Source organism: Natrix helvetica (genome assembly GCF_964273705.1).
Source record: "Natrix helvetica genome assembly, chromosome: 4".
Taxonomy (NCBI): domain Eukaryota; kingdom Metazoa; phylum Chordata; class Lepidosauria; order Squamata; family Natricidae; genus Natrix; species Natrix helvetica.
Genome location: NC_138550.1, coordinates 24,954,496 through 24,978,047, shown reverse-complemented (window position 1 = coordinate 24,978,047; position 23,552 = coordinate 24,954,496). Strand labels below are relative to the sequence as shown.

The window sequence follows — 23,552 nt, the reverse complement described above, 5'->3', positions numbered from 1 at the left end:
ATGTGATGTATAGTGAAGTTTTTTGCCTTTACGGAAGTGGGGTGGGCGTGGCCTGCACGTGATGCATCCAGCCCAAGGGCCCCAGTTTGACAGGCCTGGGTTATAGTATGCTAGGTTTGCACTAATTCTAGAGCTACGTAAAACATTTGAAGGGAGCATGTTGCACCAAAGCAGCTTTCCTAAATGTATTAAAACAACTGGCTATTGTCCCTCTTGCATTGCATTAAAGCAGCTGCATTAGCTTCCTCCTTGTATTTAATTCCGTGCACTTCTATATGATTTCACTAAAGAGCAGAGCATTATATTTTTATCCTCCCCTATCCCTAGACACATACTCAGCTGTATCTGGAAATAAGTGTTTTCATAAACATTCTAATTTGCATATGTTTTGATTAGGCTGTTATGAAGCACAGCAGGAATATTATATATGCTATCATGATGTCAAGGGTCTTAGATTTCTAATGGCAGACTTATTTCCAAATAAGTGTGCAAATGATTAGCCTTAAATTCCCCCTCTAACTTTGTTCCGTAGCCTTGGATGTATTTGTGGTTTTCAATGTAGATAAGTGCTGAATTGATTGAAAATAATATAAAATAAACATATACAACAGAATTATTTTCTAATGAGGTTGTCTTGGGTTTTTTTTTGTTTGTTTGTTTCTGACCAGATTAATTTATAAAGCAATAAACATAATTAATATGTAAATATATGGCTTCAAAGAAATAAATTGAAGAATGAAAATCTTGCAACTATAGTTGATTAATTAAAATGGAATGTTTAGTTGATCAAAAGTTAATGTTTAGCCAGAGAAATGTTCACAGAAAATATGTAAATACCTAATGCTAGATAAAAATAGTTTTGCAATGACAAAAACTCTTATGGCATTCAGTTTTTTTCATACTCCGAGATGACTCTTTTAAGATGAAATCTCCCACTTTTACTTGTGCAAATGTAATTATTTAATTGTGCCTATATATATATTTTACCTATGCAAATGCAATTGTTTAATTTTGCCTTTTGGGCATTTTCAACTGTTTTGGCATCACTGTTTTGGCTGGGTGTTCTAGGGGGTGCAACCCTAACAAAATTGGAAGGCATCAGGTTGCAAAGAAAAAAAGAAGAGGCAATTTGTCAACTAAAACTCATCCATTTATTAAATTTGTAAGGTTAGAGTCCAATTAAAATGTTTGATCGTTGTGTCGGTACATTTAAGCAAAAATAAATGTGTGTGTGTGTGTGTGTGTGTGTGTGTGTAAAATCTTTATTTAAAAAATTTCTCAAAACTGCAGCAAGTCAAACAATGGTGCGTAATTAATATAACTGATGAATGTAATTAATGTAATCTCACAACAGGATGAAAATCAATCTCCAGTGCAACTGGAATGGATTAAGAGTTTTGATTTGCAATATATCAAGCATGCCACATCTTAGGTAATAATAACTGAACACTGCTTCAATTCACACTATATTGTCAGTGCTAGGGAATTAGTAGTGCCACTGCAGTCTTTCAAGATTTCTAAAGAAACTCTCAAGTATAAGAAAAGTAAATATAGTCTTCAAATGGTTTACTATTAAGACAGATCACAAGGATATTGCATTTTGAATCAGCCACCTTCCCATTTTGATGGATTTTCTTCTGAAAAGTATCAGACACATCTGATTGGATTTTCTTCTGACTTCTTTGATGAGGAAGATCTTTGTAATATTTTGTCTCCACTGACTCTATCAAGGAAATTCTGAAGAATTATTTTTTCTGGAGAAAAATGGAAAGGAGGTTTATCACTTACATCTGAAGAGCCAGACAAAATATATACCATTAATTATTTCCAATTCAGAGAATGGTTTGGTTGTCCACAAGATTTACCTAGACGTCACACTAAAATAACTCTCTGTATGTAATGCATAATAATCTTTTTTTAAAATGCAAATTACCAAGGAGGTTTTTGACAAGAATTAATAATTAGAAAGGGATTAACGTTTTTTTCTTGTGATATATATAAAAATTATTCCTCAAATCATGGTATTTTTCACAATATGAGGTTTCTATTAAAAGCAAATTAGTTGGACAGTTTTCATTTAACCCGAAGTAGAAAAGGGCTAAAATTATAAAATTGCATTCCCACATTCACTACATTGCCCATTATTCCCTGCCTTCCCACGACACACACTAGCTGCCCAAATTTCTGTAATTTAAAAGCTTTAAGTCTCAATAAGGTTTAAAGGTAAAGGTAAGGGTTCCCCTTGCACATATATGCTAGTCGTTCCTGACTCTAGGGGGCAGTGCTCATCTCCGTTTCAAAGACGAAGAGCCAGCGCTGTCTGAAGTCGTCTCCGTGGTCATGTGGCTAGCATGACTAAATGCCAAAGGCACACAGAACGCTGTTACCTTCCCACCAAAGGTGGTCCCTATTTTTCTATTTGCATTTTTACATGCTTTCGAACTGCTAGGTTGGCAGAAGCTGGGACAAGTAATGGGAGCTCACTCCATTATGTGGCGCTAGGGATTCAAACCACCGAACTGTCAACCTTTCTGATCGACAAGCTCAATGTCTTAGCCATTGAGCCACCGTATCCCAATAAGGTCTAGGACCCTATAATACAATAATACTTCTCGAATTAATACTCTTTTCTTCATATACACCAATGGGCTTCTGATTGTCAGGCATGCAGACATCCATACTTCCAAACAGGATCTGCTTTCCACTTCTGCTTCTATCTGTTCAGTTGGCTACCAAGGTCTCCTCTAAGGTCAGATGATTCTACTGACTTATATGTATCAATTGATCCAGATGCTAATGTTGTTTTTCATTTCCACAAAAGATCTCTAAGATCTTAGAGATGAATTAATATGAATAATTAGAAGTCTTACTCAAGTATACTAGGAGTAATAATTTTGTGCTTGAAGATGGTTAACTCATTCCCAAACAACCCACGTGACAGCCGCGAAATCCAAACTGAAACATTTCTTTAAGCCAATAACTTTTAAAATCTAAATTCTGATGCCTCACATCACTTTATATGAATAGAGGTGAATAGTTTTTAATATAAATGCGTTACCTTTTATAACACTCATAATATTCATTTGTTGGGTCATGGTGTCTGCCATATCACAATACAATACAATACAATGCAATACAACAGCAGAGTTGGAAGGGACCTTGGAAGTCTTCTAGTCCAACCCCCTGCCTAGGCAGGAAACCGTATACCGTTTCAGATAAATGGCTATCCAACATCTTCTTAAAGACTTCCAGTGTTGGGGCATTCACAACTTCTGGAGGCAAGTTGTTCCACTGATTAATTGTTCTAACTGTCAGGAAATTTCTCCTCAGTTCTAAGTTGCTTCTCTCCTTGATTAGTTTCCACCCATTGCTTCTTGTTCTACCCTTAGGTGCCTTGGAGAATAGTTTGACTCCCTCTTCTTTGTGGCAACTCCTGAGATATTGGAACACTGCTATCATGTCTCCCCTAGTCCTTAAAAGATTCTTGACTCCTACTTTGTATGTTTTAGGTTTATTTAGGTAGGCAACAGATCCAGGTCTTGAAAGAAACTTTGCAAAATGGAACACATAAAAAACTTACCATGTAAGTTTTCAAGAATCCAAGATGGCTGCACGCGTAGACGCTGCGGCTTTGAACTCCTGGTGGACAGTGGACTGTCTAGGCAAAAACTACTCTATACCCACAGGGAGTTACTAAAGATTGGATAAGACTGTCAGACTCTTAAACACAATCACAATCACTCCACACATGCGTGGCAATCTATGACTAGTTTTTCTTTTCTTTCTTTTCCCCCCACCTTACTGGAATAGGGATTATTTTTTATACTATTTATGTTGTTTATATTTTTGTCATGGATTGTCATGTGACGGCCGTTTATATTTTTATCATGGATTGTGATGTGACGGCCGTGGCTAGGGGGGCGTTCCACCAGGTTCGCCTGGTGCGCCAATTGCGCCCCTTACTAGAGCGGGACGCCCTTTGCACAGTCACTCATGCCCTAGTGACTTCTTGCCTTGATTACTGTAACGCTCTCTACATGGGGCTCCCCTTGAGATGCACCCGAAGGCTCCAGCTAGTTCAGAATGCAGCCGCGCGGTTTATTATGGGGAGTACTAGGTACGCCCATGTAACACCTTTCCTGCGTGAGCTGCACTGGCTACCTGTGGCTTTTCGGGTGCGTTTCAAGGTGTTGATTGTCATCTTCAAAGCGCTCCATGGCTCGGGACCTAGTTATCTGCGGGATCGCATTCTACCCCATACATCCCTGCGACCAATCCGCTCTCACAGAGAGGGTCTCCTCCGGGTTCCTTCCGCTAAACAGTGCGGGCGGGCGGTGCCTAGGAGTAGGGCCTTCTCTGTGATGGGCCCAACCCTCTGGAACGACCTCCCCCCCGATATTAGAACCACCTCTGATCTCCGCTCCTTCCGCAAGAAACTCAAGACCCACCTGTTTCGAGTAGCTGGTCTGGCCTAATTATAATCGTAATTGTATTTACAAAGGGAACATCTATCACTAACTTTCCTAGATGGCTTTTTAAATTTTATATTGGGGTTTTAAACGGGTTTTAAAATTGTTTTTAATTATTTAAATTGGTTTTGGGGTCTTATATACAGACAGTATGTGTGTGTTGTTTTTGTTCAATGTCTTATGTTATGTTTTTGTTGTTTTGATTATGAACGATCTGTACACCGCCCCGAGTCCCTACGGGGAGAGGGGGCGGTCTATAAATTAAATAAAACTTAAAACTTAAACCTTAAACCATTGTACTAGTGGGGCTAAAACAAATTTCATTGAATACATGATGTACAATGACAATAAAGGCTATACTACTATGTAGATAGAAAGGATAATCACAAAGTCTTATCATATGCAACATTATGACGTCCTATACAAATCACACACCCACCCCAGCAATCATCTACCTGGTTTAGGAGCTCTTTCCACATATTCTTTAATTTCTTCTGGATCTACAGAATTTAGAACTGATAGGATATCAAGATAATCATTTCCAAAATCCTTCTGATAGGTGGACAGATGTTTGCTATGTTCATGATTCCAGATCTGAGCAATTGTCATTGAAGGCACTGTGCAGGCAAAGCAGTAACAGTCATGTCAAACTAGAATTCAACAAAAGTGAGTATTGTCCACTTTTTAAACTCTTTCCTCCTTCATAAGAAGTGGCATGTTGTTGCCCATGCACCAGGGGTGAGTTCCTGCCAGTTCTAACCTCTTCTATAGAAAAGGTTCCATAAATCTACAGTGCCGTTTAGAACTGGTTCCAGCTCCCTCCCCCCACCCGTCCGCACATCAAGATGAAGAGTGAGAGGAGGAATTCTGGGAGTTGAAGTCCACAAATCTTAAAGCTGTCAAGTTTGAACACCCCTGGGGGTTTTTTTCTAAAGGGTTTGGGGTGCAAGGGTCTTGTAACTTGACAGCTTTAAGACTTGCACACTTCAATGCCAGAGTTCCTGAGCCAACATGACTGGAGGAGAAATTCTGGGAGTTGAAGTCCACAAGTCTTAAAGCTGTCAAGTTTGAACACCCCTGAGGTTTTTTTTCCTAAAGGGTTAGGGGTGCAAGGGTCTTGTAATGACAGCTTTAAGACTTGCGTGCTTCAAATGCCAGAGTTTCTGAGCCAACATTTTGGTTGCTAAGCAAGAGCGTTGTTAAGTGAGTTTCACCACATTTTACAAGTTGGCCACGCCCACCCAGTCACATGGCTGGCAAGCCACTCCCACCCAGTCACATGGCCGGCAAGCCACTCCCACCTGGTCACATGGCCAGCAAGCCACTCCCACAAAGCAGGCCACACCTACAGAAGAGGTTCTAAAATTTTTGAAACCCACCACTGCCATACACTCTCTGTTCTCTTACAATTATAGGCCTTGAATATGTGGGAATCTAAAATTGTACTTGTCCATTGAGAAAATGAACAGAGTGCTACTTCAGATTCCTTAAGATTGATACTCTTAGAGTAATCCAAAGAGAGGATGCCTGGGAGCATGAGGAGCAACATGGTGGACTGGTGATCTTCTGCTAGGAGAGTGGGAATACTTGCACATTATGGTGACTAGTATTCTTTAGCTCAGAGCTGGAGCACATATGCCTCTCCCCACAGCACTTTTTCTTCTGAAATTTGGTAAGAAATCTGAATACAACCTCATTTCTCTCTTTTTTTATTACAATAAGGGACAAAATGGCTCATGCAGAGTCCATGGAATTTAATGAAAGAACTACCTAGGTTATAGATGCTGAACATTGGCCTAAAAAATCTTGTCTATTCTAGTGAAGTTCATTGTCCACCACATTTGTGATCATTGAAAGCTGGAAAGAAAAATCTGCATAGTTAATTTATGGAACTCTATAGTTCAGCTGTAGAAAAACACAGCTTACCAGCACCTTTGATGGGAATTTTACGTTTTGCATTACACCCATATTTCCAAGTGAAATCCATTAATTCGGGTGCACGGACTTGTGGCTGATAATGGCGCCTGACTTCAGTATCTGGTGGCTTTGGGATTAATGTTTTCCAATCTGGAGGGGGAACATCATAATCCCTTGGAGTACCTGAAAAGATTAAATAACACGTAAAAAAAAAAGAATTATTGTGAAAGGAATGGGGAAGGGGTATCAAGTGAAAAGCAAGCAGCGGGAAATTATTTTGATTGCAGTCTTAAATGCACTTGAGAGTAAATCCTACTAATCTCACCAGGGCTCAAATTGAAGGATGGTACCTTAAAGGGGTGGGTTCCTACCGGCTGAACAACCGGTTCGCTTCCTCCGCGTTTCGCGCGTGCGAAGTTTAGCAAAAATTGAACTTCCGCATCGCAAACGAGGAAAGGAGCAAGGAAAACAGCTGAGGGGCGGCAATTCAATCTGCTGCCACTGATCAACTGAGCTTCAGAAGCAGAAATAAAGGTCAGTATAACCCGGGGTGGACCCACTTTCACAGAAACAGACGACCGGTTCACTGTCGGCTTGCAGTCAGAGCTAACGGGTTTGGGAGAATCGATAGGATTCTCCAGTGGTACCTTACCAAATACCCCACATGTAGTTCACCACAAATTCACTATATAAATGTTCAATGCATGACTTTGTCCAAAGAACTCTATTTTCCATGTTCTCCAAGGTTGGGGTTCTGTGTGTGGTTACTTTTATAATCTCCTCTTTTTATAATCTCTTTTTATAATCAGAATGTTTTTGGGGGGATGTTTTCAGCTTTCAGTCAAAACTTTTCATGTGCACTTCATTACATATTTCAAGAGAAGGAAGGAAGGAAAGCCACAACGCTCACCTGGTTGCATTCCTAAATAATCTCTCGTGTATACTGTTTTGTACTGCTTCTTTAGTACTTCCTCCAAATCTTGTTTACTAAAAGGTTTTGTCCATGGTGAAAAGCTATCTGTAGGCAATGCTGCTTCTTCGCGAGGCAGTTGCCATATCAGGAAACGCTAAAAAACGGGAAGAAGAAAATGATAAAGAACAAAAACTTTTTTTAAAAAAAAGAATCCATCCAAATGTACTTTCAATTATGACTTTTAAAAGCAATTTAAATGTTTGTGATCTTTGTAAAAGATGCCTGTGATCATAAATATTATTTATACCTTCCATAGCTCTGAACTGCTTGTTTTAAATGTTTATCAGTAATATTAAAAAAAAAGCCACCAAAGAACATGGTGGATGGACACCATCAAAGCTGACACCAGCAGGAGCATAGAGCAACTGAAAGAAGCAATGCATGATTGGAAACCGTGGAGACACCTGGCCCACAGAATCGCCAGGAGTCGGACGCGGTTGAATGGATAACATCATCATCATCATCAATTGAGCACATATGTATTGGAATAGCAATTTCAGGCCACTGAAATTTTTCTTTAGGCAGATAATCTTATTTCTAAAAAGCTTTCCTGCCCTACTTAAACTCTACAACTGCCCCTATCTCCTTTGGGGAAATTTTCATACACCATGTATACCTGTATACCGTGAAACCACAAATACAATTTTGTACTCCAGTAAAATAATTAGTGAACAATTGCATGGGTACATATTCAGCATTATAGATAATCTTTGAGTTACACCAGCTATTGGAAAGGGATTTGCCATTGCTAAGCAATGTGACTGTGAAGTATGATATCATGTGACTACATCACTCAGAAATGGCAATCCAGGATGTCCCAGTTGCTGTTATAATCCAAGGCATGTGGATCATTATGTGGAAAGCGGAGGAATTGCCCAGGAAGGACTCTGGGGAGCAGGGGGCAGGGAGGCCTAGAACAGATCGCACACAAGTCAGAGAAAGGATGCCTGGTGTGATGTGAGCTCAGAAACGCCAGGAAATGAGAGATCTGCGTGCATGCAATTGCAGGGAGGATGTGGGTTATATGTGCACATGTGTGCAATTGCAGGGAGGACAAGAAAAACGGGCATAGTGTGCATGCAATCTCAGAGAGGCCATGGAAAGATCATGCAGACTGTGTGCAATCACAAGAAAAAGGGTACAGGTCAGCAGTGGGATTCACCTACCTTCCCTACCAGTTCGCAAATGTGAGCATGTGCGGCGTGTCTGCACATGCGCACCGCCTTCTGCGCACACGCAGTGCTCACACATTATGTCGGGGCGGGTGGGTGGAGCCTCCTGCAGCCGCCGCTACTGGTTTGCCCGAACTGAAGAGAACCGGGTGAATACCATCTCTGGTACAGGTTTCATGCATGTTTGTAATCATAGGAAAGCCAGGGAAAGAGTGTGTGGGATGTGTGCGATCACAGACAGGCCAGGAAACAACATGGAGTATATGCACATGTGAGATCACAGGAAGTCCATGGAAAGAATGTGGGGTCAATTGAGGGAGACCAAGAAAAGACAATGCAGGATGTATAATTGCAGTGAGGCCATGGAAAGAGGATGTGGAGTGCAGGCATCTGTGTATTCAAGTAAAGGCAGGCTGTGGAAAGAGGGCACGGGTGTGTGCAAGTGAAGGGGAATGCAGTGGATGCAAGTGAAGAAAGGCTGGGGAGGGAGGCTTAACCCAGTGACCTTCCCTGTCAGCTTTCCCATTGATTTTCTAGGGAAACCGGCAGGAAAGGTTATAAATACATCACTTTGGGGGGGGGAGGGGGAAGTGGTCATAAATCTTTTTGTTCAGCATCATCAAAACTTCAAAACTCCAAATTGACTGGAAACCAGAGATGTTCCTACTAGGAATAATGACGACCAAATATAAAAAAGAGACTTCGTATTTAATTCTGCAAGGCGGCGAGGATTGCTTTCGCTCAGAAATGGAAAAATAAATTGATAACAAACGAGGACGAAATAATAAGAAAGATTGTGGACTGTGCCGAAATGGACAAGTTAACAAAAAAAATTCAGGGAAAGGAAGAGACAGAATATTATCGGACATGGGAAAAATGGTATAGGTCAGTGGTCGGCAAGCCGTGGCTCGCGAGCCACATGCGGCTCTTTACACACTTTAATGGGGCTCTTCTGTGTGCCGGGTGCCCGCTCCCCTCCCTCCTCTCGGGCACTTCAAAACAAGCGCCTCTTTCCCTTTTTTCTTTTCAACCCACAATGATTAGGGAGGATCCTGAAGTCGGGCGGGGACGAGAAGCGAGGAGGCAGAAAAAGAAACGGAGGCTAAGGAGCTTCCCCCCGCCTCCTCCCAGCAAAAATCTAACCGGGGAGCCGGGCGGGCAGTAGCAAATTAGCCGATCACGCCGCGTGATCAGCTAATTTGCTACTGCCCGCCGGCTCCCTGATAAGATTTTTGCGGGGGGGGAGAAGCTCCTTGGCCTCCATCTCTTTTTCTCCCTCCTCGCTTCCTGGGGCTCCACCAATGGGGGAGCAAGGCCCGCCCAGCGCCAGGCTTTGGGCTAACACAGAGGTCTGCAAAGTTGGCTGTTTTAAGACTGGTGGACTTCAATTCTCAGAATTCTGGGAGTTGAAGTCCACCAGTCTTAAGAGCCAATTTTGCAGATCCCTGCCTGGGCTAATATGATTGATGCCCTTGGTGGACTTCAACTCTCAGAATTCTGGGAGTTGAAGTCCACCAGTCTTAAGAGCCAATTTTGCAGATCCCTGGGCTAATATGATTGATGCCCTTGGTGGACTTCAATTCTCAGATTTCTGGGAGTTGAAGTCCACAAGTCTTCAAGCTGTCAGGTTTGAAGACCCTGGGTTTTTTTTCTAAAGGGTTAGGGGTGCAAGGGTCTTGCAACTTGACAGCTTTAAGACTTGCATGCTTCAATGCCAGAGTTTCTGAGCCAACATGACTGGAGGAGGAATTCTGGGAGTTGAAGTCCACAAGTCTTAAAGCTGTCAGGTTTGAAGACCCCTTGGGGGTTTTTTCCTAAAGGGTTAGGGATGCAAGGATCTTGTAACTTGACAGCTTTAAGACTTGCGTGCTTCAAATGCCAGAGTTTATTGAAACTAAAAACAGTGTACCATCCTATGTATTTTCGGTTTTAAAAATGTGGCTCTCAAAATAAATTTCAATCGTGGTTTTGGCGAGATTTGGCTCAGTTGAAAAAAAAGGTTGCCCACCACTGGTATAGGTGGTTGGAGGAAAGAAACAAAGATTAATGAAAGAATCTAACAAAGTTGAAAACTAGAAGTTAAGGAGAATTGTCATATATATCTATATCTACGTATATCTATATCTATATCATCTATCTATCTATCTATCTATCTATCTATCTATCTATCTATCTATCTATATATCTATATCTATATCTATATCATCTATACCTATACCTATACCTATACCTATACCTATACCTATACCTATACCTATACCTATACCTATACCTATACCTATCTATCTATCTATCTATCTATCTATCTATCTATCTATCTATCTACTAAAGAGAAACTAAATTTAGCAGAGGTAAACAGCCAATATACTAGATAGATAAGCAAAAGATAACAAAATAAGAGGTTTAAAAACAGTGAAATTTAAGTGAAAGATATTAGAAGGGGAAACCGCATAAAGATAATTGTACCGATTTGAAACTGCTATAAGAAGGAAAACGAAGTTCCAATGTGTTGTGTAAATGTAGTCTATGTCTAAGATTTTTGTATTTGTATGTTTGGAAATAATTTTTTTTTTTTAAAAAACTTCAAATGGTTGTAATTAGACTTGCCATAAATAATGCTAAACACTTAGCTGGCTCTGCATATCATTTTTTTGTTTAAAAACAGTAAAGTTTGACTGGAGAAAGGTTTTTAACGCACATACCCTCCCGAGTGTAATCCTAATTGGGACTGAAGGCTTCATACTTGATGGAAATATCATTAGATTCCATAAAACTCAGTGATAAATAAATACATATAAAATTGAATGCAAAATTCAGGCAATGCAAAGCAATAAAATACATTCTATGCAAAGCATAATAGCAAGAGTGGAGCACACTATTAAAATAGCTGCATCCTTTGCAAGGCTCACATCGCTGCTTTGCATATTGTTCACATCTCTAGGTGTGGATGGATGTGTGTATACAGCCACTTCACTCTACTGGCACTTTTCAGTTCAGTGGAAATGATGTCTGCAGGTGCAAATTTAAGTGCAGAAAACAAGAAAGTATTTGAAGCCTGGCCTGCAAGTAGATCCAGCTGTTTTAACACTTCAAAGAAAGATGCTTTGACATTTCAAATGCATTTCACAACTCTATTACCGTATTTTTCGGAGTATAAGTCACATCTTTTTCCCTCAAAAAAGAGGCTGAAAATCTGGGTGCGTCTTATACACTGAATACAGCATTTTTTGCCTCCTGAAACTCCGCCCCTTCACCAAAATGGCCGTGCATAGCCTCTAGGAAGCTTTCAGAGTGCTCCTGGGGGCTGGGGAGGGCAGAAATGAGCAAACAATTTACCTGATTTTTGCTCAATTTTACCCCCTAAAGGCTATTCATGCCTTTTTTGGACAAAAAACGGGCTATTTTTTGCTCGTTACCCCCCCCCCCGGAGTACTCTGCAAGCTCTTAAAGGCTAGACATACCCTTTTTTGGGGGGGGGGAAACGGGCCCATTTTCGCAAAAAATGGGCCGTTTTTGGGAGGTTTGCAGAGTGCAAAAACTTTTTTTAAATTTGCGTCTTCAAAACCTTGGTGCGTCTTATACTCCGAAAAATACAGTAGGTATTTCTTATAACTAAACCTTTCCTTTCCCACAATATCATCTTTGAACAATGATTTCAAAACCAAGTTATCATATATCCAAAATCATCAAAGAATTAAAATAGGAAACATAAGTAGGACGTATTCTTGAAATAGCAATAAATTGAACTCTACTTCTCCAGGCTGAGGATTGTTCCTGTCCTTTACTGTCACAAAGCCATTTGTTATAGGCTCTGCCTTGGAATATGGCTTCCAGCAGAATTCATCTCTGTAGATGCTTTTTGCAGTTGGTTCATCTACTTGAAAGGGAATGACGTGTCCTGTCCCGGCTCTGGCACTGCAAGAAACAAGACAATGGCTATGAAAAGGCAACCACACACCTTTTGTCTCTGAACTACCTGAACCTGCAGCTATCTCTAATTCTACTCGATGTCTCTTCTCAATAAAGTGTATCTATATATCAGTGATGGCTAACCTTTTTTGGCTCCCGTGCCAAAAGTGGGGGGAGTGCAGGGGGAGTTGTGCCACCCATAATACTATGTGCGTGACCTCTCCCGCGCACACGCATGCACCCATGACCAACAAACCTACACCCCATGCTTTTGGCGCGTTTTTTCGCCTTCCGCAGGCTCCAGAGGCTTTCTAGGAGCCTGGGAAGGGAGAAAACAGCCCCCCCCCCCTGGAGGGCAAAAAACGGACTTACGGGGAAACTGGAAGTTCAGGAATGGTGACTTCCGGTTTGTCCATAGGTCAGTTTTTCACCCTCCGGAGGGTGAAAAATGGCCTCAAAAGAAGGCTGAAGTCAGCTGGCTAAATTTATCTAGTTTGTTATTGTCTTCATTAGCATTCCCCAACCTAACTCTGCTGGTATTTTGGGATTTCCCACTCAGTACAGCCACGGGCAGCTGGGCTAAATGATGAAATATTGGCAAACCAGATGGCCATTACCCAGGGAATATAACACCATCACAACTACCCTGACATCAGCTGAGAATCAAATTCTGTGAGAATTATTAAATACAGACTATGAAAGGATGACAATAACTGGGGCTTTTTATTTGAGATTAACGCAAGTAAGAAAACTGTAGTCTATAAAATTGTATGCTGTAAAAAGGAGGAGCTGTTAGAACATGGACAGACCCATGAAACTAATTGCAATAATATTCAAGACTGATAAAAGGAACTATTTATACCAGGGGTGTCAAACTGACAGCCCACGGGCTGGATGCATCACGTGCAGGCCACGCCCACCCCAGCTCTGCAAAGGAAAAAATATCACGAAATGCCACGTTGATAGCAACATGGCTGTGAGTTTGACACCCGTGATTTATACAGTGCAAAAGGTGGAGTAGGGTGGAAAGTGCTAGACTAAATAAACCTCTGGCCCATTCAGAGGTATCTTGATACATTCTTTAGGAAAACGTGTGATTGGCAGGATAGGCCTACCGGTAAACCATTCTTTCTCTCTTCTATAGCAGATCCATATCACGTATGGATCATAAGATCTGCATTCAAAGGATACGTAATATTTGGACTGTATATAATGCTAAGCCATTATACAGGCTGTTTCCATCTAATTCAGCATTGTGTTGAACTGGTCTTATTTAGTAAACCCTAGATCTTGGTTTAGTGATCGCTACATAAATACAGCTATGCTTTTAATTTTTTTGTAGCCAGCCTTGAAATTAAAAAATTGTAATTTTGTTGACACAGAGTTTCAATAGGAAAAACATATTACAACAATGGATGTTGTCTTGTGAATTTCTTAAAGGCGGAGAATGGTCAGTACAGTAGTAGATTTATTCTATGGTTTCCACTTGGTAACAGATAATTTATTGAAACAGCGTTCTCTGGGGTGTGAATAGCCATTAAGATACAAGGACATCTTATCTATGAGGTCAAAAAGATAGCAATAAAATAGCCTTTCGCCTGTCTTTCTGTCTTTCAATCAATAATACCCGATATAGTAACAAAATCTTCAAACTGGCAGAGAATTAGTTGAAGGCTAAAAGCATATTTTCATGGAATATATATCTTCTAGAAAACTAATTTAGGACTGGTTATCCTACTTGATTTATTTATGCTCTATTTATATGCATAAATATTTCTCTTTTCCAAAAGAAATAAATCCAAATAGTCCATATTTTGGACTTTTGACCACTTGGGAAATTGGTAAACCTGTGAATATACTGTAAAGTTTGTATGATATTACAATGCTTCTTATACCTGTACATATTTGCAATACATATGAAAATACTATATACTTAATACCAATTCACGGTAATCAAAAATTATTTGGGCTGAATGTTAAAAATTTAGCTAATGCTATTTGCAATGGCATATTACATGAAAATAAGGTGGTCCAGATTCTGCAAATGTGTATCATGAAAAATTTATAAACTAGGATGTTTCTGCCTCAAGAGGAAGTATAGAATCAACATTCCTGACTAAAAAATTGTCAACCCCAAACAAAATATGTTCCACTAAGGAGTAAGGACTATTTCCAATAATATCAGAGTCATAAGGAACTAGAAGGGCATTGTGAGTTTTTGATATGCCCTCTATACATGCAAAGGGATGCATTGGCTCATTGGCTAAGATGCTGAGCTTATTGATCAGAAAGGTTGGCAGTTTGGTGGTTTGAATCCACAATGCCGCGTAATGGAGTGAGCTATAGTTACTTGTCCCAACTTTCGCCAACCTAGCAGTTCGAAAGCATGTAAAAATGCAACTAGAAAAATAGGAACCATCTTTAGTGGGAAGGTAACAGCGTTCCGTGAGCCTTCGGTGTTTAGCCATTCCGGCCACATGACCACCGAGATGTCTTCAGATAGCGCTGGCTCTTCAGCTTTGAAACAGAGATGAGCACTGCCCCCTAGAGTCGAGAATGACTAGCATATATGTGCGAGGGGAATCTTTACCTTTACCCATACTGTAATTTACATACTTAATTAAACCAGCTGCTTCTTTTCCAGAAAAATGATTCTGATTGAAAATATGCTTCAGAAAAATAACCTGAATTTATGCGGGGGGGGGGGATTACATTTTATGTGGACTTTTGGTTGAAATAAACTCTATTTGTCATGACAAACAGCAGATGTGAGAGAGTAATCTTTGGCAAAAAAAATGAGCATGGCAATCTGATACTGCTCAGAACCGGTTAGAGTAGGAATTATTGTGTCATATTTTTCTTCAAAAGGGATGTGGCTTAAACCCACTAAAAAAAAACATGAGGGATGTGTCAGTTGGATTCTGGAAATATTAGTTTAACCTACTTTAAAAGCTTAAGATGGGAGAAAATTGCAATGATACACTAGTTTGTGGGAAAAGATAGATAAAATAAAAGGAAACAAAATTGTTCTCAATCTAAATAGTCTCCAGCACATAAAACACAACCAAACTTAAAGCTAGCTTCCTTTTCTGTATATGCATCATATGCTACCAGAAAAACAAAACACAAAAGTTTTAAGAAACAGATTAATAAAAGAACATGAGAATGTTTTCAAAAGAAGTCAATAAACCAAATATGATTAAAAAGTTTTAATCAGTTAAATTAGTATATTCTTACCAATCTGCTTCAGGGTCTGTTGTAGTTTTAAAGACAAAATCATGTTTCATTGTCGATTCATAAGGATCCCACTTTAGTCTACCTACTAAAAACAGTATGTGTTAAGTGCTAGACATTTTACATACTCCCTAAGGTTTCTTGTCTTATTAACCAAGAATGAACAAAATGATGGTTAGGCAACAGCTCTTTTGAAAGTGTCTTGGCATCGATGGGAATTACCATCCATGGGAAAGTAAAGGGCAGATTGGGTGGGGAATCTGGTCCAGGTCTCTGATAGACAAAGATAACGTTATCTGTCTCTATGTTATTGTTTTCATTCAGTTCATTTCTCTCCCACCCAAAGGTACTATTTACTTTCATCTTACTACTAATAATAATTCAACAACTTCTTATAACAGTAAAAACATATCTATCACCTCTAAAAAAAAACCACTTACACTGTAGCGAATTGAAGACAATCTCTTTTCTGCATTTCTTTTTCTGTTTCTATATAGTCAACTGGCAATTATAGAACCTTTACTACACAACATTCAGGCTTCTTACCTGAGCTGTTTTAAAGTAACGGTACCCCAGAGGCTTTCCTCTCTTCATCAAAGTGATAGAAATTCATTCATTCATTCATTCATTCATTCATTCATTCATTCATTCATTCATTCATTCATTCATTCATATATATACTATATTGCCAAAAGTATTTGCTCACCCATCCAAATAAACAGAATCACTTGTTCCAATCACTTCCATGACCACAGGTGTATAAAATCAAGTACCTAGGCATGCAGACTGCTTTTACAAACATTTGTGAAAGAATGGGTCGCTCTCAGGAGCTCAGGGAATTCCAGTGTGGAACTGTGATAGGATGCCACCTGGGCAACAAATCCAGTCATGAAATTTCCTCGCTCCTAAATATTCCACTGTCAACTGTTAGCTGTATTATAAGAACACAAGGCAAATGCCGATTTTGCACCTTTGCTCCATTGTAAGCATTACTCAGACCCAGAGGTTCTTGTTACAATGCAGGCCTCATAGTTGACTATCTCAACTCCACTGCGAGAAAATATATTTTGGTTCAAATATTGCACTATGCCATTCTTTGTGAAGCCACGCTTGGTTAGAACATAATTATATTCGAAACCATCAACAAGATTTGGACACTCCCAATGCCTAGGTGAATTCCCCCAATAATTTAAGTTCAACGCAACAAATCACATTGTAACTTTATACAAAGGTGCACAATCGGAATTCATAGAGTTTACATTGGAATCCCCAAAGCCTTCAAAATAGTACCCAAAGACCCTTAACAATTCTAATAAAATTGTATGTGTTCATGCAACACAAGGAGAAAATTATTAAATTTTCACAGAGGAGCAATCATATTACTGTACTAATTCTTAATTTTATATAGAATTAAATGAAATTATATTTTTCTTGGCCCCACCCACTATTCAGCATGCTTCTGAAGGACAAAGTCTGGAAAAGTTACACACTATTAACTTAGTCCAATGTATGTATCCAGTCAGTGCAATAGAGCAAGTTTTTTGTGTCTTAGTAAGCCTGAGTTATAAGCCAAAAACAAACCTGGTTTTTGCATCTCCCATAGTTATTCAGAAACCAAAATGCACAAATGATCAGCTGCTGAAGGAGCTATCCATACTTATAATCATTTCCGACAGGAGGAATTGAGAAACACCTACATACCGTGTTTCCCCGAAAATAAGACAGGGTCTTATTTTCTTTTGCCCCCCAAAATAAGCACTTGGCCTTATTTTCGGGAAAGTCTTCTTATTTTTGAGGTGCAGGAGGTGACGAGCGTGGTCACCTCATGGCTGCTGCTGTTTTGCAATATTTTGGGGGAGAGCTTATTTTGAGGGGAGGGCTTATTTTAGCGCATGCACTCAAAAGCCCAATTGGGCTTATTATCCGGGGAGGTCTTATTTTCAGGGAAACAGGGTAGCTGCCCTTTCTAAATGTAATGCAATAAATACAACCACTGTACTGTACTCAACTGTAGTCCATACTGTACAACCATTGTACTGAACTCAAAAATCCCATTTCCTGAGCTTTTTATTTTTAAAAGGGTCTTCTGCTAAGAGACTTCTGGGTTTCTTCTTCAATCACGGACAGCAATATGCAGCTTTTTCTTGCTGTTTCAAATAGCACCTAAAATATCTGTTTTAAATCACTGAAGAATCTATTCCATCTTTCCTTTCAAAAAAGCACATAGAGAGGCATTCCCTATCAGGCATCTGTAGCTCAAAAGTCACCTGAGAGCTTCACAGGTGAGCTGGGCAACATTGAACTAGTTCTTGCCTGTTACAGTACAGCAGGGGTGTCAAACTAGTGATGATACATTGCCATCCCTTGGCACATCATAACTTTTCGCTAACTTGGGGGTGGGCGTGGCCAGAGTGTGATGAGTCCAGCCCGCGGGGAGTGAGTTTGGCATCCCTGCACTACAGGTAGTCAACTTACAATCATTTGTTTAGTGACTGTTCAATGTTACAATGGCACTGAAAAAAGTGACTTATGATCGTTTTTCACATTTGCAACTTCCCCAATCATGCGATTAAAATTTGGATGCTTGGCAACTGGTTCATATTTATGAGAGTTGCAGTGTCCTGGGGTCATGTGATCCCCTTTTGCTACCTTCAATGGGAAAGCCAGATTCAACCATGTTACTAATTTAACAACTGCAATGATTTAATTAACAACTGTGGCAAGAAAGGTTGCAAAAGGGGACCAAATTCACTTAAGAACTATCTCGCTCAGCAACAGAAATTTGGGGCTCAATTGTGTTGCAAATCGAAGACTATTGTATAACCACACTGAGAGAGGGTCACACATTGTTCTGGGCCTTTCTTTAACCATAATTTATTGAGTGAAATCCCAATTAGCTTGATGGAAGCAGCATAATAACCCCGAATAATGACCCTAACCCTAACCTTATTGTGACACAACATGTTGTGAAACAAGCAGCTGAGTGGCATTGTTTTGCTTTCACTGAGACAGCATTTCTCCAACTTGACAATTTTAAGATGGGTGGACAACCATCTTCCAGAATTTGGGGAAATTAAAATTGCCAGGTTGGAGAAATGCTGCCCTGAGAGATAGGGCAGAGCCCCTGAGTATCTGAACATTGGAAGATTGTGGATTTAGTTTTGTTGCTGTTTTAAAATCCAAGTACAGGAACTGGGCATGGCTAGTCTACTGAAGAGAAGGACCAGGGGAGACACGATAGCAGTGTTCCAATATTTGAGGGGCTGCCATGGAAGAAAGGGGTCAAGCTATTTTCCAAAGGACCCAAAGGCCAGTCAAAGAATAATGGATAGAAACTGATCAAGGAGAGATTCAACCTAGAAATAAGGAGGAACTTTCTGACAGTGAGAACAATCAACCAATGGAACAGAAGTTGCCTTTGGAAGTTGTGGGAGCTTCATCATTTGACACTTTCAAGAAGAGATTGGATTGCCATTTGTCAGAAATGGTGTAGGGTCTCCTGCTTGGGGGGTTGGACTAGATGACCTATAAGGTCCCTCCCAACTCTGTTAATCTGTTAAACTATGTTACAAAAGAGTCTACCCAGGCAGAACGTAAACACAAATTGTGGTTTTTTTTTGGGGGGGGGGGCTTTGTCTCATTTCAGTCCGTTCCATTCCGACCGTCGCCTCCAGCCTTCGTCGCTTTCGCAATGTTTTCCCGCCTCAAAAGTTTAAGGGCGCGCCTTCCAGCTCCCCAAGGCGCAGACCCACTCCAGATAAAGACGCTCGGATCTCCGTAGGCCCCGTTTCTCCCCTCCCTCCAGAGTGGGATTCTCACCAGCAGGCGGCGGCGGCGGCGGCGCTGCCGTGCGCGCAGACCTGGGTCTCCATGGTGGTGCGCCGGGGAGGGACGCGGGAGGCGCTGGGGCGGCCCCATTAATCGGGGGAAGGAGAGCGCTCTTGTCGCGCTCCGGCAACTGCATGCAGGTGGGTTAGTTCAACTCAGCCTCTTCCTGGCTCTCCGATCGCAAAGCAATAGCTCTGGAGCAGGGAAGAATTGGGAATGGAGACGGCGGGGAGTTTGTCCTGTCACCAAGCCTCTGGCAAAGCAAGAGACGCAATAAACGCCGCTGCCTGCCTGCCTGCCTGCCTGCGTCCAGACCTGCCTGTTGCCCAGGCACCAGTTTTGCGATTGTGACCCAGAGAGTTAGCAGGCTGCACCTTTCTCCCGCTGGCTTAGGCAAGGGGCCGGGGATTGACCGCTATGGTGCTAAAACGCACCGCTCAGTTTTGCTTTGCCTCAACCATCCCTAGCATGTTATTTAAACCAAGACGACTGGGTTCCTAGATTCCAACCAAGAACCAAGGGGACAGGGGTACCTTATTCCCCAGTCGTGTGCGCTCCCTGCCTGACGTTTGAGTAGTTCCAGACCGACGGGAGGACTGCAAAAACAAAGGAATGGGATGTATGCTGAAAGAAATAATACACTAACACATGGATCCTTAAAGGATTGGCAGCCTATTAGTGACAAAGGATAACCTTTGAAATTGGGGGACAGAGGGCAGTAAAGGGGGCACCCCTCAAACGTGGTTGAGTCCCCCCCCCCTTATCTGCCATGAACAGCTGCTATTTATAAGCTGCAATATCAGGTTAATCATTGCATGGCTTCAAGGAGTTTTCTGCATTTCTTTCCTTCTAGAGAGTGAATTTTTATAGCTCAGATACGTGCTGGCGTTTTTCCAATTTCAATGTTATGCTCTACTTTTCACTGTCTGTCTAGCGAAAGTGGCACAAAACTCTGCTTCCAACTTTTCAGCCACTTATAGTCAGAAATAGTAGTGGACAGTCAGAGGCTTGACCCTAAGGACCAAAACAAGGGATGGGTAGTAGCTAACAATTGTCCTTTTCTTATGATCAAATAAACTCTCTTTGGAGCTTATCTTTATATAGATCCCACAACAAAAGTAGCCAAACATAATCTGGCCTAGTCTGAGCAATCTGATAAAAGTACAAAGACTCTCTTGGCAGTTTAAAATAGAATGGAGTGTTGTCTGGGAAAAGGGGATTATTTAACTGGAAAGGAGCAAAGAGGTAGCACTTTATATGGAGAATGTTTTAAGTTTGCAATGCCTTGGTTATGTGAGATTCCACTGGGTTCTTTCTTTTGTAATTGTTCAATGATACTTTAAAAGAAGAACATGCTGACTCTTCTGGAATTTGAGCCTTTAGGTGGTGAGTGAAGGGAAGAAATTTAGAATAGAAGCCACTGGGTCACTCCTCTAAGAAAACAATAATTACAAAGAGTTCAACCCTTCATTGAATCTAATACAGTAATAATATGGTTAGCAAGCTAAGGTTGCCACCTTTTAAAAAGTAAGATCCTTATTCTTTAATAACTGCATGTTAGGGGGAAAATAGGTAATGCAGATTTTCTTGGCATGCAAACACAGTAATAGAAAAGTTCATTTACAGACGTTTCTGATTAAAAGTTTTGTGGAAGTATGGAAACAGCAATGAACTAGCTTGAACTTACAAAGACATCTCTGTGCAAGCCTTTATGGCAATGAATTTAATATATGTGCTTTTGACTTATGACAAGATTGAAGATAAAGATGTAGGAGATGGTGTTGGTCTGTGGTGCAAAAAAAATTAGGAATCTGATTTTTTTTTCAATCAACAAATTTTATTAAAAGTTATAAGCTTTCCTGAGCTGCCCCTTTCTTCATCAGATGCAACAGAAGATACAAATGGGTCAAGTTAGGGGGCTGCTTAATAGACACTTTCAAATCTTCACATTAGATGAAGTATTTGGTCACAAGTGTTTATTCTCCACTTTCAGTCATTACACGTATCATTTGAAATTCCCTTTCAAGTATATTATATGAAATTTAGTAGTGGAGTTGCATTAGGGAGTAATAGATAAAGGTTTCCCCTGTCGTGTTCTACACACAAGTTATTTATATTTCATATTTTTAAACCATCCATCTCCCTCAGAGAGGGGAATGCTTTGACTTAATCAATCCATCAAGTTCCTAATTGTGAATGCTGTTAAAAACTCCAAATATGTAAGCTGTGTTTAAAGCTATGATCATCAGCTCTACAATAGACCACTTGTGCAAGCTTTTTTTTTTTTAGGATTCTGCTATATCAAAGCAAAGTTTTCAGTGAGCAGGCAATGCAGGCTCCTGCCCTTTTTATAGGATAGCTGTGTAGTCACTAGCTTCTCTAGCTATGACAGCCACCAGCATTTACAGAACCATTATAGTTTTTAGAGAAAGACATGCACTGTTAAGTTGCAGAGGATAATGGTGCATACTCCTTTTTCTGTTTCCTGTCTGCATCCAATCTAGACTGCCACCTTGTGGCTCTCGTAGGCAGGCCACCTGAAGGGTCTGGAAAGTTCCTGAATCTCAAAGGTGCTCTTTCAAAAGGCAACTGGGTTTTTTTCTTTTGAGGAAGACCTTTTGCTCTCATCCAACTCCATTGGTTCTGGCAGGGTGGTAGGGGTGGGGTGAGTGACCCATGAAGCTTCTTGGATGAGAAACAAAATGTCTTCTTCAAGAAAAAAAGGATCCAGTTGCCTTTTGAAAAAGCACCGAGACAATTATGACTTGGATGAATGAGAATCTCCAGACTTCTCCTTTGAATTTTGACATTTGTAGATACCCACATTAACCTTCATTCAAGCCTCCTATGTGTTGGATGATGTTTTTTTTTATCCCCATCTCTCTTATTTTACATGGATAGGTTGATTTTTTAAAGTTATGATTTTATTGTCCAGCTTATTTGTAAATTGCTTTGAGATATTTTTGTAAGGATAGTGCTATGTGAGGATGTATATACACCCAGCCTATTTGACAGAGGTGGCAGATAACTAAGAAGCACATAGAAATTATCTGCTGCAAAGTATCTCTAGTGCCCAAATTTATACTATGAGTAACCATCAGTTGTTGTTTTATTTCAAGGCCTTTTAAGTGGAGGTCCTTTGTGTCCATCTGCCGGAACCCTTAAAATGGCCTATGCTGCAGTTAGGTTTTTTTTTAAATCAATTTTTAGTTAAAACCTAAGAACACAAGCTCTATTAGAAAATGAAGTTATAATTAAAATCTTTTTTCAGTTATTCATATGCTAGAAAGGTCATGTAGCATAGCTGTTTAGTTGCAAGATCTGTTGAGCTGAATTCAAAACTATTATCATTCATGCAAACCTTTTATCCTGCCAAATTGTTTTCAGATTTACTATACGAGTTCACTCTTTCAAGATTTTACTCGTGGGAATTACCAAATGTTGGCTGGTTGCCCAGTCTTAGATTTTTCTTAGTCGGGGCACTTTTAAACAGAAAAAGAGTCACTAGAAATCCACAATGGAAAATTGATATAATGTGGTGTGGGGGAAAGATGCATTAATCAGAAATCTTCCTAATAATAAATTTAGAAAAGAACTTTTTTATTAGCCCCAATAAGGGCACTGAGAAATAAAGGGTTATCTCTGTATGCTTAAAGAAACCTCAAAACTAGCTGAAATAAAAAAAAAAATACATAGAAAAACCAAGAAAGACAGCATACTTAACAGCCAGAACATGCTTGTGTTTAGAAGAAAAAAACACAGCACACCAACATGGAACGGAGTACCGCTGAAACAGTGAACAGGTATATGGCGCAACTATGCATAGCGCCCTTGCATTTTATAATGCATTTGTTAAAAATATCAAGTGATTCCATTGCCAATACGAATGTAAATTCCTCCTGTGAATTTGGCAAATTGTTGGGGACAGTAGATGTTCAAAACAAAGGAAGAACTGAAGTGTAAGCGGCGATAGACTTATGCTACAAAGCTCGAATTTTGAAGGTTGGTCTGGATATTCACTGTTCTTGTTTTTTGTGAGGAACTTTTGTG

The 23,552-nt window shown here is 40.3% G+C and overlaps 1 protein-coding gene across 4 annotated transcripts; it reads right to left on the bottom strand.

Annotated features, from left to right (window-relative positions):
- Window positions 1-1,179: 1,179 nt before the first annotated feature.
- On the bottom strand, window positions 1,180-20,924 carry TEX26 (testis expressed 26). Of its 4 annotated transcripts, XM_081952702.1 has the most exons (8): window positions 20,036-20,815; window positions 19,494-19,696; window positions 15,678-15,759; window positions 12,284-12,446; window positions 7,297-7,453; window positions 6,396-6,569; window positions 4,925-5,086; window positions 1,180-1,754 (listed from the first exon to the last, which is right to left on the bottom strand). In XM_081952702.1, the coding sequence occupies exons 2-8, from the start codon at window positions 19,636-19,638 to the stop codon at window positions 1,648-1,650; spliced, it is 990 nt and encodes a 329-aa protein (XP_081808828.1). In that variant the 5' UTR covers window positions 19,639-19,696; window positions 20,036-20,815; the 3' UTR covers window positions 1,180-1,647. The 4 variants fall into 4 exon arrangements, with proteins under 4 accessions (XP_081808828.1, XP_081808830.1, XP_081808831.1 ...); XM_081952704.1 differs by lacking the exons at window positions 19,494-19,696; window positions 20,036-20,815 and adding an exon at window positions 20,841-20,924 and having other exon boundaries at window positions 15,678-15,762; XM_081952705.1 differs by lacking the exons at window positions 19,494-19,696; window positions 20,036-20,815 and adding an exon at window positions 19,257-19,324 and having other exon boundaries at window positions 15,678-15,762.
- Window positions 20,925-23,552: the final 2,628 nt, after the last annotated feature.